Raw genomic sequence first — 14,030 nt, 5'->3', positions numbered from 1 at the left:
CAGCCACCAACCGGTGATGGAGAGCCGGCTACAGGCACCGCCAGATGATGGTTCTTTCCGGGGCCGTGGTACTGGAGTTTAGCCAGAAAAAGTGAGCGTCATGCGGCCATGACAGTTAAGTTAAGGTACCAAAACGACCAAAGGTTAGGAAAAAGATGGTGGTTTGGATTAAAACCCTCCCGAGGAACAAACACGCGTTAGTGAATGCATAATGAACTCCACTCTCCGGCTTGAAACGCTGTGTTTCATGTTGACACCACGTTGGATTATTTCATTCTGAGATTATTTTCCGTTAGATGTTGAAGTTCAGAAGTAAGTGTTTTGGCATGGCTGTCCGAGTGGCTCTATATCTATGGTATTAGAAGGGGGATTTAATGCTGACCTGTTTTGTTTTGTTGTTCATGATCAAAAACATCACAAATCACTCCCTGATCTTATTCATAGAGCCCTTTTCAAAACCCAGGTTACAAAGTGCTTCACACAGGGCAGCAGATTCAAACCAACAAATTATGAAATCAAATCTAAAATGGAGAAATTAACTGGACCCAAAGAGATAGACCTGGACACATGAAACACAAACTATTACTACTATCTGCATGGAAATATACCACTGGAGAGAAGTGAGCAACCGTTTTTTGTTAATTGGGTCAATTCTCTCCTTTTGTTACTCCTGAGCGTGGTTGTCCACGTGGTTGTCCTGTTAACTCATGTTAGATAACCCAGGCTGTAGAGAATCAAAGAGCCGTTTGATACGCAGCCAATGTTTGACTTTGATGTGACTGCACACAACTGACTAATTCAAATCTCACTGAGAAGAGAAGTTCCAGGCAGCGTGGCACGCAGCCTGTATTTATTGACATTGTGGTGCTGGCTGGGTGGTCGACACTCTGTGTCAGTTATTTTCTCACTTTCTCCCCACTGCCCCTGACCCCCAGCACTTTGATGTGAAATATCGGCACAAAGTGACACATGTGGCCGAGTGGACGCCAGTAGCCTGTCTCTGCGGCGCCGCTGTTGCTTTTCACACAGTCACTGGAAGGCCTGCTAGAAATCTGTTAACTGCGTTACACATTTTTCAGTTCAAACCGTGTTTTCTTCCGCAGCTCTCTCCTGTCTGATCGTTGCCATGGCTACTGTAGTGACGACCATCACCGGCCTCTCCACTTCTGCCATTGCCACCAACGGATTTGTGCGAGGAGGTATACATCCCTTTGTTCTCTACAATTATCACACTGCAGTGTTTGCTGTGAAGCCAGGCGGGGAATCCACCTGTGTGATTTTTAAGGCAGCATGAGCCGCCATCAGTCATTCATCACAGCATCCTAGTATAGCATTATGTAGCACTGGGCCTTATGGAGAAAATCAAATATCACGATATTACTGACCAAATACATGGATGTGGATATTGCATCAATATTGTAGAGTTGACTATTGTTGCTTTCAGAAAATATTTGACAAGAGATTTGATAAATAATCATCAGTAAAGTAAATATAAGGCAAATAATAGGACAGCTAGAACCGTTTGGTAAGTTCAGAAAATGACACCACTTTATTGTAATGTAGCCTTTAAAACCAGGAAAAGGCTACACTTACGATATTACGATACCCAAAATGTAAGACGATCTCTAGTCTCATATATCGATGTCGGTTTAATATCAATATGTAGCCCAGCCCTAGCATTATGTGTGCAGCTTTAGTTGCAGCCAGATGAAAGAAGGGTTAAACCCAAATCTCTCCCGTCCTCTCGGGGAGAGCAGAAACTCAACCAGTTTCATGTTGAAGTGAACTGAAGCGACGGTAGGTCTGACTGGGTGGTCCCACGTGGATATTACACATTCCTCAGTCACTGAATCAGGCAAAATAGGCTTCTAATTATATCAAGATTTCATAGTGAGATGAAGAATATCTCTTACTGGAATGGATATTATATTTTTGTTTTCCTTAAATTGGATCATTGGATCTGTTCTGAGGCAGACAGAGCTAGTGTGGACTCAGTGAGGGTGTTCTCTGCCTCAGGGGACAGGACTGTAAGATGTTGATAGGTTTTCAGTGACTTTGTTTACATACACATAATATTCCACTTTTCTCCCTTATTCTGAAAAAGACAATATTCGGACTAAGCGGTTTACATGGCTAATGAAAGTGAATGGTCCACTAAACTTTCTGTTTACATGTAGCTGTGTAAAATAGGATTTTTTTCCAGCAGTGGAGGACTGGTTGGAGCATGTGAACACAGCGTCTCTCTTTCATTCCTTCAACCAGCTTCTAGAAAAGTTCGCCTCATATCCAAAAACCTGTTGATATCGGAGTCTCTGATAATGTTTAAAAGTAGCTGTGTTTCTTTTCTCTTGGGCATGCATCTCTACTGCAACCGGACTCACTTGAACTGTTGGCTGGCTGGTTTCTGTACAACAAACCATAGCAACACACAAAGCTTTAACGGGCTGGAAACGGGCCGTAAACTGTTGCAAACTGCGGTTAAAAAACCTGAGTGAGACTCAAATAGCCCAAATGTGCTGTATACATCCAATGAATGCCTTTAATACCTGAATAATAACGGCATATCATACATGTTTTAATCGGAATATGCTAAACCTATTCAGAATAATAGTGGAATATTGGTGTGCATGTAAACCTACTCAGTGTAGTGAGTTGGGCGGGTCCCAGTCCATCCTCCCGGAACCCAATCTAAGTCGTCCTGAAATCAATGTGGACTGTCCCAGATTTAAAGTCTACATTATCATTAGTTAAAATCTGTGAAAGTGACTTTTAACATAAACAAATGATTAGGCTGGAATGATCAATCATCAACCTTTTTTATTAAAAACCATCTGAAAAGATGAGATTAGAGACCAGATGTATCAGTCGCACCACAAACGGAAAGAATCTGTCTTAGGGGTGGAGCAGACTAACAAGCGGTGTGTTACCTGAGAAGTTGCTACATTAAAGTTCTATAAAAGCTTACCTTGGCCTGCCGTGGTCTTCTGTCCAACAATAGAGGAAAGAACAAGAGCCAAGGGACAATAATTGGCTGAACTGACACCGTCACGTATGGTGTTACAGTGTCATTTAGTGTGAACCACAGCGGCTTCACTCCTGATTACAAAACGGCAGGCAGGGTTGCAAGTAACCATTATTATCATTGTCGAATAATCGGTCAATTATTGTTTCAATTAATCGGTTAGTTGTCTGGTCTATAAAATGTCAAACGATAATGTCATTTTTTTTTTTATGAAAAGAAAACAAGTCTAGCTTGTTAGATGTGAATGTGTTCTAGTTTCTTCTCTCCTCTGTGACAGTAAGCTGAATATCTTTGAGTTGGGGACAAAACAAGACCTTTCATCTTGGGCTTTGGGAAACTGATCCACATTTTTCACCATTTTCTGACATTTTAGAGACCAAACAACTAATCCTTTCATCTAGACAGTAATCCACACTAATCCACAATAGAAAGAATCAGTAGTTGCAGCCCTGGATTGGAAGTGTGATCCTGGAACTAAAGTAACCCTGATGTGGGGCATGGGCTGCTCTGGAGCAAGATAGTGTATGACAGCCCTTTTAAGTCTGAGCAGGGTGTGTAAGTAGATGATTTAGGCTCTAAATGGAGCCTGAGCTCAGAGGTGGTGGGCTGACAGTTTGGACCATATGTTTGCTTGGCCCGGGACAGGTTGCTGACGGTTATTCCCCAGTGCAATACTCTCATCCTGCTGTATGTATGAACAATCCAGTACACCTATTGTCAATCAAAGAATCGTAAATCTATACTGTTACAAATAAAATGAGTTTCAACAGTTAACTTTTACTAACGCCTAGTCCATTCCCTTTTATTTCCAGGTGGAGCGTATTACTTGATTTCGAGGAGTCTGGGCCCAGAGTTCGGAGGCTCCATTGGGCTGATCTTTGCTTTCGCCAATGCAGTGGCTGTAGCCATGTATGTGGTGGGCTTTGCTGAAACTGTTGTGGAACTTCTTGCTGTAAGTCTTTGTGCCTTACTGTGCCTTCAGACAGTTGTTGGTGTAATAGTGCGTTCCATTTGTAAGTGCTCGGAAGTCGGATTTTGTTTTAAGAACCTGAGCTTTGAGGTTGTTGCAGCAAACCGCCCTGCACATTTTCAAAAGCACTAGCTTCTGAGTTCCAGTGGAAATTGTGGAGGTGGTGGCGATATCCACTCACTGTCCAAAGCATCTTTACAGAAAATCTTACTTAATGTAAGCTGAAAGGAACAGTATTTTTACTTATGCAGGTTTGTTTTTGACATCTTACTGTTTGGCTCTCAGTGGTAATGTGAATGTTCTGTTTTAACCTAGAGGCCTGGGTTAAAACAGGAATTTAGCATCTTAATTGTAGTTTGATTTGCGAGCTCCCCATCATCGTTTTGTAATATCAAATAACTCCAGTGTCTGCACGTTGGTCATTGGCAGTTCAAGGTCCTACTGTTTAACAGCTGCATGTATTGTCTCTCAGGGTGTAGATCTCATAATGATGGATCAAATCAACGATATTCGCATCATCGGCACCATCACGGTCATCCTCCTGCTGGGCATCTCTGTGGCAGGAATGGAATGGGAGGCCAAGGTACGAACAGGATCCTGTCTCTGATGCAAGTCCGAGGCTTCATGATGAAAACCCCCACACACTCAGGACACACACTGGCAGCCCTCCTCGGCCGTTTTTATACATTTTTCTCAAGGTTTTTTTTTTTCATTTTGTGATCATTTTTGCTGTGTTACTGCTTATGGCATGAAATTTTGTAGGAACATTTCTTTTCAGCCAAATTTTTTTAATCCAGTGTTTTTTACTCTTACATGTCTTTTATACTTATATGATTCATTTTGTACCCTCTGGACACCCTCGAGGCAAAAATGTCCACGCACACAAAAACTGTTATTAAATCATCATATATCAATATTTTTTTCTGCTTTTTTTTCATAAATCACTTAAACAACTTCTAACTTAATCAAAACCACCAGACATTCAATCATTTTTAGGATTTTACCCCTTTAAATGCCAGTTTATGTATTTGAAGTATGTCATTATTTATAAAAAATAAACACAAAAAATGATTTTTTTTCTCCATATAATGAATAATATGTAGATGGGGCTTTGGTGGGGATTAGAGGCTTGGATATGTCAAAGATTATGAAAAAAAATTATTTGATTGCATTAGTATTTTTTACATAGTGCCAGATACTCCCTTTGGACACCTTCGAGGCAAAAATGTACATGCCCAAAAAACTGATATTAAATCATCATATATGAATATTTTTTTCGGCTTTTTTTTTCATAAATCACTTTAACAACTTCTAACTTGCTCTAAACTACCAAACATTCAATATTATTTTAGGATTTTAACCCTTTAAATGCCAGTTTAATTCTTTGAAGTAACAATTATTTATGAAAAACCAACAAAACATTAATTATTTTCCATAAAATAAATCCTAGGGGAATGGGGCTTTGGTGGTGATTAGAGGCTTGGATATGTCAAAGATAAGCAACAAAACTGATTTGATTGCATTAGTATTTTTTATGTAGTTCCAGATACTCCCTTTGGACACCTTCGAGGCAAAAATGGCCCCATTGACTTCCATTATAACCACATGTTTTGATCTCACTGCCTTTACAGTATAAAACCATGCATTCTGTAATGTCAGCATTTGATTTTGAACAAAAGGTCATATTTGACATTTTTACAGTATTTCACCAGATTCAACCATTTTGTCCTTGTAGGCCGATGCATGAAGTCATTGTATTTTTTCCAGTTATATTGTGTGTGTGTGGGTGGGTGCGTGTGTGTGAGAGAGAGAGTTTGTGTAAATCTGTAAACAAACAATGATAATTTTAGTGGTGAAAAAAGCGCACCTTTCTTTTGCCAGTTATATTATGGAGCTGTGTGTGTGTGTGTCTGTGAGTGAGAGAGAGTTTGTGTAAATCTGGGTGAAAAAAGGGCTTCTTTTGAAGGATGCATTTCATGTGTCTTTGAAGACGTGCTTGAATAAAAACATTGTCTCCTGCATTTGTTGTAAACAAAACCAACTATTAGTGTGTTGATGCACCTGGCTCTAGAGAAGGAGAAAGACCTGGAGCAGAGAGAAGGAGCCTTTATCTTCCAGCCAACTGCAGGACTCATCTGAAGATGACACAAGTTTCTGGAGTCTGACACAAAATGGTCACTGGAGTCCTCCAACTCTGTGAGTGCCTCTAACCCTTCCTCTGAAAGTGGAGAGGACACTGAAGATCCTGTCCATCCTAACATTGAGTGGACAGTGAAGAATTGGCAAGTCTGGTCTCCATCTAATACTGAGACGCTGCGCAACATTCAAGCACCGACCGGCATGATGCCAGAGCCCACGAGATATGCCATATCAAGAATCCATGATGTGGCATCCTCTTTCCACCTTTTCTTCACTCTTGACTTGATCAGCTGATTCAGGAAATGACAAACCTACACGGGAGGTGTTCAATCTCAGGATGGAGTGATGTGGATGCTCAAGAGATTTTAACATACATGGGACTTCACACTTGGCTGGTGTGTACCGGTCCAAAGGGGAATCCACCCGGAGCCTGTGGGATGTCCATAGTGGGAGACCAGTCTTCAGGGCCACCATGTCCCACAAACCATTTGAAATGATAAGCGCCAGTTTACAGCACATGCAGGAGACAATGTTTTTATTCAAGCACGTCTTCAAAGACACATGAAATGCGTCCTTCAAAAGGATACACACACACACACACACACACACACACACACACACACACACACACACACACACACACACACACACACACACACACACACACACACACACACACACACACAGCTCCATAATATAACTGGCAAAAATACAATGACTTCATGCATCAGCCTATAAGGGCAAAATGGTTGAATCTGGTGAAATACTGTAAAAATGTCAAATATGACCACTTTTGTTCAAAATCAAATGCTGACATTACAGAATGCATGGTTTTATACTGTAAAGGCAGTGAGATCAAAACATGTGGTTATAATGGAAGTCAATGGGGGCATTTTTGCCTCGAAGGTGTCCAAAGGGAGTATCTGGAATTACATAAAAAATACTAATGCAATCAAATCAGTTTTGTTGCTTATCTTTGACATATCCAAGCCTCTAATCCCCACCAAAGCCCCATTCCCCTATGATTTATTTTATGGAAAATAATTAATGTTTTGTTGGTTTTTCATAAATAATTGTTACTTCAAAGAATTAAACTGCCATTTAAAGGGTTAAAATCCTAAAATAATATTGAATGTTTGGTAGTTTAGAGCAAGTTAGAAGTTGTTAAAGTGATTTATGAAAAAAAAGCCAAAAAAAATATTCATATATGATGATTTAATATCAGTTTTTTGGGCATGTACATTTTTGCCTCGAAGGTGTCCAAAGGGAGTATCTGGCACTATGTAAAAACTACTAATGCAATCAAATGAATTTTTTTCATAATCTTTGACATATCCAAGCCTCTAATCCCCACCAAAGCCCCATCTACATATTATTCATTATATGGAAAAAAATCATTTTTTGTGTTTTTTTTTGTAATAAAAAAATGAAATACTTCAAATACATAAACTGGCATTTAAAGGGTTAAAATCCTGAAAATTATTTGTTTGGTAGTTTTGATTAGGTTAGAAGTTGTTTAAGTGATTTATGAAAAAAAAGCAGAAATAAATATTGATATATGATGATTTAATAGCAGTTTTTGTGTGCGTGGCCATTTTTGCCTCGAAGGTGTCGAAAGTAAGTTTTTTTTTTTTTTTTTTTTTTTTTTTTTAAAGGAGGGCATGAGGGTTAAGAGATCCTGTGTGACTAATGACTTTCTTCTCTGCAGGCCCAGATATTTTTGCTCGTTGTCCTCGTCACAGCCATCTTCAACTACTTCATCGGAACCTTCATTCCTGTCCAGGCCAAGGAATCTGTGGGCTTCTTTGGCTACAACGGTAGGACCCCACACACACGGATTGTTTTCAGGCAGAATCATAACCCTGAGGGTTGTTAGCATTAGCAGTGTTGGCACCACATGCTTTGTGAGATGCCATTTTGGTGTTTATAACTCTGTTTTCCTGTCAGGTTTGATCATGTGGGAAAACATGGGTCCTGACTTCCGAGGTGAGACCTTCTTCTCAGTCTTCTCCATCTTCTTCCCTGCAGCCACTGGTATTCTGGCCGGAGCCAACATTTCAGGAGACCTTGCTGTAAGTCACCTAAGGATGGTCGGATACTATTTTTTTGCTTTCCGATACCTGAACTTGCGTATTGGCTTATACGAGTACTCCTCCGATACCAGTGTGTCATATATTTTATTATGTTTAACCGCTGTATACTACTATCCCTGTATGGATCTGATATGATTTCTATCTTTGGTTAAACTCTTTGTTAAACACAAACTATGAATGCCATAGAAACGTTCTTTTACTTTCCAGTTTGACTGGGGTTAGGGTTTTAACGGAACAAGAACATAAATAAAACTACTTTTAAAGTAGATTTTCTTCAGGGCTATATTACGTGGTATGGAAACGGTGCATAAACTCCAGTACTTACCAATACCAGCATTTTAGGCAGGATCGGAGGATTCTGATACTGGTATCGGAACATCTCTAAAGTCACCTGTAAATATGAACAAAAAGAGATGATCTGTCTAAAGGGCTTCATCCTGCTGTCCTAGATTTGACTAAAGCTGTCAAACCAAGCAACCTCATGGTCTGCTTTCATCCGTTCACTCTGTTGGACAAAGTGAACCAAGTAGCAGGAGGCAGAGATTGAGCGGATGCCCTTCAGTGTGGCAGTCAGTGGATTGCTGTCATCATCTAAAACCTCTTTATTGATATGGGTTAAAAGGTTTGTGATGGTCTGTGTTGTGGTTGTTTGTTCCAGGACCCACAGCTGGCCATCCCCAGAGGAACCCTGCTGGCCATATTGATCACAGGAATAGTCTACCTGGGTGTTGCCGTTTCCACAGGTGCAGTGGTACCTACTATATGGGATATTATCTGACAGTTGTTCTCCTTTAAAGTGAATCACATCTCCTAACATGGTTTTTTACGTGCTAACTTGTTTCCCACCAGGCTCTTGTATTGTGAGAGACGCCAGTGGCAATGTGAATGACACAGTCAGTTCTCAGTTCATGATGAACTGCACAGAAGCTGCCTGCAAATTCGGCTATGATTTCTCGACGTGCAGGGGCACAGAAAAGGGCTGCCCCTATGGACTCCATAATGACTTCCAGGTAGGAAGCAGCTCTGCCAGAAGATGAGCTCTGAAGCATGCTAGGAACATTTGGGAGACAGAGTTTAAAATAACAATGTTGGTTGTTGCGTGCAAGAGTCAAACCGTTTAATCGCCTTCAATCTTTGGTTCAGGTGATGAGCATGGTTTCTGGGTTTGGGCCCGTCATCACTGCTGGAATCTTCTCTGCCACTCTGTCCTCTGCGCTGGCCTCTTTAGTCAGTGCACCCAAAGTTTTTCAGGTAAGGCCCGACCTAAACTGGATCTAACAAATTACACTTACAGCAGTGAAAAATAGCCGCAAGCGGCAATTTGCGGGTTCAAACCTTTTTTTCCGGCTTCTCAAAGCACTTTCACTTGTTACAGGTACCTTTCGCTCACATTCATACACTTTGAGATCGAACCGCCAACCTTCTGATTGTTAAGCAAACGCCCTTACCCCTGAGCTACAGCAGGCTTGGGAAGCAGCCAAATCGCCAAAAGTCAAAGCTGCAAGCAGAGTTGAGCGGGATTCTAGCTTCACAAAGCTGAGCAAAACCACTTCAGATGGTTTAATGCTCTATAGAAAAAGTGGTGAAACCAACCACACACCTGTTTCATCCCTACAGTAGATGCAGCAAGTCCCATGATTTCATCCCCTTTATCAGATTTTAACGAAACTTGGTACGTACGTCCAAGTCGTGGTGTTAAATGTTTCTATCAATTCAGTTATGGTGACAATTTTCATGTCTCTAGCTCGTTCTAGCCCCCAGTAACTTGAGAAAAGGCATAATTTAGTATATAATGCTAAATAGGCCACGCCCACATGCACCAATCAATATGACACGTCAGATCCTTGTAACTACTCGCCCCAAGACCATGTGTACATATTTTGGTGAAATTCTGTCTGCCGGGTTTTGCGGTACAAACTTGTGGTATTTATGGCGCCTCCTATGGGTTAAACTCATAATCTTGGGTCAGCTTATTCCTCATGACGCACTGAACACATTTTATGATGATTGGTCAAACCATTAGTTAGTTATGGCCAATTTACTGCTAAGCCCCACCCTTGACGGCCTGAGGAGCATTTTCTTTCCAAAATCGCTTTTTTGATCCTTAATTGTAGCGCCACCATGTGGCAGATTGGGCTCCTATTTCTTAGGAACCAAATGCACATCATTTCCAGTCATTTGTTCCTAGTTTCGCAGCGGAAGACGACAAATAATACTAAACTGGGAGAAAAACAGTTAATTAACAACTAATAATGTACTGTAACTGCCAAAACAAATTTTATTGTCACATAATTATATAATTATAACTGCTTTTACGTCCATATTGTGCTACATTCCTACTAATACATCCATATTGTGCTACATTCCTCCTTTATTGAAGGATACTGTGAAGGAGTATGCCATTTCAGCTGTTGTGCGACCGCTTTCCACACATGCATGTTTGCCGTGAAAGATACAGGCAACGCAATTTTCTGTTCACGTTAACGGCGCATATGGTGCCCGGTATCTACCGGACGAAATAGCTACGCGGATTTCTGTGGCTCATTACGCGGCCACTTACATGTCTGCGTTGCACTCTGATGCTCCGAAACCCACGTTAGAGGCAACATAAACATCGCTGAATGTCATGCTAGTAAACACTAATAACACGTTACACTGCAGGTAACGTTAGCCTACCGTTAGCCACAGTAGCTGACTGCTAAACAGTGTAGTGTGTCTGTATTTCACTGTAGGATTCCAACAGCGGGACGTCCAACAGTCTGCTGCTAAAGCTATGAGCTAAAAGACACAAACTAGCACTGGTCACTGCTGTTGTCTGAAAAACAACACAGACGGGACAAAACGCTTTGCGTTACTGGTAAACTGGTAAACATTGTGACCGGCTTATGATGACCGACTGCTACCTGTTGTGGAATTTTCCTCCCGTTACTCTGTCCTCTGTGACTGTCTACATCTAGAAACTAAGCTGCGCGGTGCAGGCAGGGAACAGCTCTGATTGGCTCATGGAGACATGTGATCAGACAGTGGTTTATGGAGCGCTAGATTGGCTTTGCAAAAACTGTTCTATGAACGGAATGACGCATTTTAAATATCGCTCGATCACGCAAATTTGATCGTGGGAAGCCAAAATCGTGATCGTGATTAAAATTCGATTAATTGTGCAGCCCTATGTAATGTACTGTTTTTAATCATGAACAACTCAAACTCCAAAATGTGTCAAACTCGAGGCCTGCGGGACAAATCCCTTTAGCTTCACAATGAATTTGGCTGACAGTTTTGTAAAAAAATGTCAAAGTTCTTGGCGCCTTTTCTGACTATCTTTAGTTATTTCTTTCAACGTTTTTGTAACTTTTCCGATGTTTTTGTCACTTTTTCCAACCTTTTGGGTGCTTTTTTCTATGATTGCTGAGCAACTTTTTTGATGACCTTATTAGGCCTTTATGTGGACCAAGCTGTGAGTGAGAAAGCTATATGAGAAATGCAATAACACAGTCAAAGATATTTGACTTGTTCAATGAAATAAAAGCGTGTTAATGAACTACACATGTCTGGTTTCTTGATGTGATTCTCTTTTTCCAGTGTGGCCCGCAGTGAATCTGAGTTTGACACTCCTGTGCTTTACATGATGCTTTCCATTCCCACAGGCTTTATGTAAGGACAACATCTACCCCGGCCTGGGCATGTTCGCCAAAGGCTACGGCAAGAACAACGAGCCCCTCCGCGGCTACATTCTGACCTTTGTGATCGCCCTGGCCTTCATCCTCATCGGTACGGCTGCACAATCTCACTATAAGGCTTTGTCTTTAAAAGATCGCAATAAACAAAAGAGCAGCTTGTAGGATTTAGGGCGATCTATTTGCAGAAGTGGAATATCCTATATATAATATAATATTCAACTATGTTTTCATTAGTGTATAATCACCTGGAACTAATTTGATTAAAAATGAACAGTGTTTTACTGTTTTGTGGTCCCTCCCGGAGGGTCCAGTGTTTTCCTCACTTTTGACCGTTATGAGTGCAGCATCCAGGAACTCTGAGTGCACTGCATTTGCCATACTCGTCAGTGTGAATGCACTTATAGGCACTCAAAACAGCAAGTGTAAGTATGTGGATTGAGACACAGCATAGGAGTCATGAAGATGAACCAAATTCGATGCCAATATTATTATATTTTATGTGTGATGAATGGACTGACTGTTTTCTTCCAGAATGACTCAGTTGAATCAAATTAGAAGGTGTGTGTGTGTGTGTGTGTGTGTGTGTGTGTGTGTGTGTGTGTGTGTGTGTGTGTGTGTGTGTGTGTGTGTGTGTGTGTGTGTGTGTGTGTGTGTGTGTGTGTGTGTGTGTGTGTGTGTGTGTGTGTGTGTGTGTTATTAATAGCAAAGATAAATCGGCCTATTTGTGAAAAAAAGGATTCACGCATTGAAGATCCGCTTACTGTAGGTATGGTAGCCAAACAGTTATGCTTAAGGATTCACTGTGCCTTCAACATGTATGTTTAAGTTTAACACATGATGTATAAATGATAACCATTTATTTCCATCCATTTGGCCCAGTTTAATATGCAACACAATTGTATACAATATATGTAGTAGGTGGTCCCTACTCGGTCTCTCTTTCAACTAAGGGGTCCCTGGTCTAAAACAAGTTGAAGACCCCTGGCCTAGAGCACATGAAACTTGAGTTTTGGCCCTGTCTAAGTTAACTGTTTGATGTTTTCCTCTTGCAGCTAAGCTGAACATAATTGCCCCCATCATCTCCAACTTTTTCTTGGCGTCCTATGCCTTGATCAACTTTTCTGTGTTCCATGCCTCCCTGGCTAACTCACCAGGTAAGACAACACAAAGGACTCTAATGTGCTAGACCTAGAAGTTAAGGCTAAAGGGGGAACATCTCATATGAGTGGCTTATCAGCCATGGTGATTGGAAATGATAAGGTTTCATGTCTGACTGCTCGAAGAGCTGAGAGCTAGTGTTTTCCAGCTCACAGAGACCGGTCCTGGGAACATGGGGCTGCTTGTCACTCCCAATGGTTCTGCAGTCTAGCAGTTAGCAAGCTAGTTAGCTCGACCGCTAACTGGCTAATGAGTTAAACCGTTTATTCAATAGATGGCCGTCTTTCTGGCTCTTACTTCTCTCAAAGGTCGGCAACAGGAAGACAGTTTGCTGTTCATCATCAGCGCGGCATTGCGTGTCAAAGCTAACCCTCGTGCTAAAGATTCACATGGATTCACTCAGCGGTCCGCTGATTGGGCTCATTTCATTCAAATGTAAAAATTGCTTTCCTTTCCAAATCCAGTGGTTTAAAATGCTGGTGTGACCGAGCCATTGCAGTTTTCGGTCCCACAAGCCAGAGAGTTATGGTAACATTTATAGTACAGATGATAATAATAATATATAATAGTCTATAAATGGCCTTGGGGTCTGACAGTTTATGGTTACATTACAGTTCCCTTTTAAATTAACCAAATCTTACGCCAAAATACACAATGTACACACACACACTCTTGACTCTACTTACTTGCTTGTTATGGAACTGTACAATTTCAAACTTCTAAATATTTTGAGATAAACAACTTTTTGTAATCAAAGCTCATTTGGAAAAAAAAGAACTGTTTCTCACTGAGGTGAGGAAAATATTATGAAAAGGTTTGTCTAAAAGTAGATTTCCAATGAATGTTAATGCATTTTCTGTCAAAGTTAAGTTCTCAGGGCGCCCTGGTAGCTCAGGGTGCGCTCTATGTACTAAGGCTCAGCCCTTACCGCAGCGGCCGTGGGTTCCATTCTGACCCGCAGCCCTTTGCTG

At 41.1% G+C, this 14,030-nt stretch overlaps 1 protein-coding gene across 2 annotated transcripts in view; it reads left to right on the top strand.

Moving 5' to 3' along the window:
- Nucleotides 1–14,030, top strand: part of slc12a2 (solute carrier family 12 member 2) — a 94,566-nt gene that overhangs the window by 45,201 nt on the left and 35,335 nt on the right. For both annotated transcript variants that reach the window (XM_039780105.1, XM_039780106.1), the window contains exons 4-13: nucleotides 1,104–1,199; nucleotides 3,835–3,974; nucleotides 4,465–4,575; nucleotides 7,840–7,948; nucleotides 8,079–8,203; nucleotides 8,883–8,967; nucleotides 9,074–9,234; nucleotides 9,368–9,475; nucleotides 11,869–11,992; nucleotides 12,954–13,055. In XM_039780105.1, coding sequence (XP_039636039.1) covers nucleotides 1,104–1,199; nucleotides 3,835–3,974; nucleotides 4,465–4,575; nucleotides 7,840–7,948; nucleotides 8,079–8,203; nucleotides 8,883–8,967; nucleotides 9,074–9,234; nucleotides 9,368–9,475; nucleotides 11,869–11,992; nucleotides 12,954–13,055 — 1,161 coding nt within the window. The remainder of the gene's footprint in view (nucleotides 1–1,103; nucleotides 1,200–3,834; nucleotides 3,975–4,464; nucleotides 4,576–7,839; nucleotides 7,949–8,078; nucleotides 8,204–8,882; nucleotides 8,968–9,073; nucleotides 9,235–9,367; nucleotides 9,476–11,868; nucleotides 11,993–12,953; nucleotides 13,056–14,030) is intronic.

This window comes from Perca fluviatilis, chromosome 17 (assembly GCF_010015445.1).
Source record: "Perca fluviatilis chromosome 17, GENO_Pfluv_1.0, whole genome shotgun sequence".
Lineage (NCBI taxonomy): Eukaryota > Metazoa > Chordata > Actinopteri > Perciformes > Percidae > Perca > Perca fluviatilis.
Note: the sequence above shows the minus strand (reverse complement) of the source record. Positions and strands in the feature narration are given on the sequence as shown.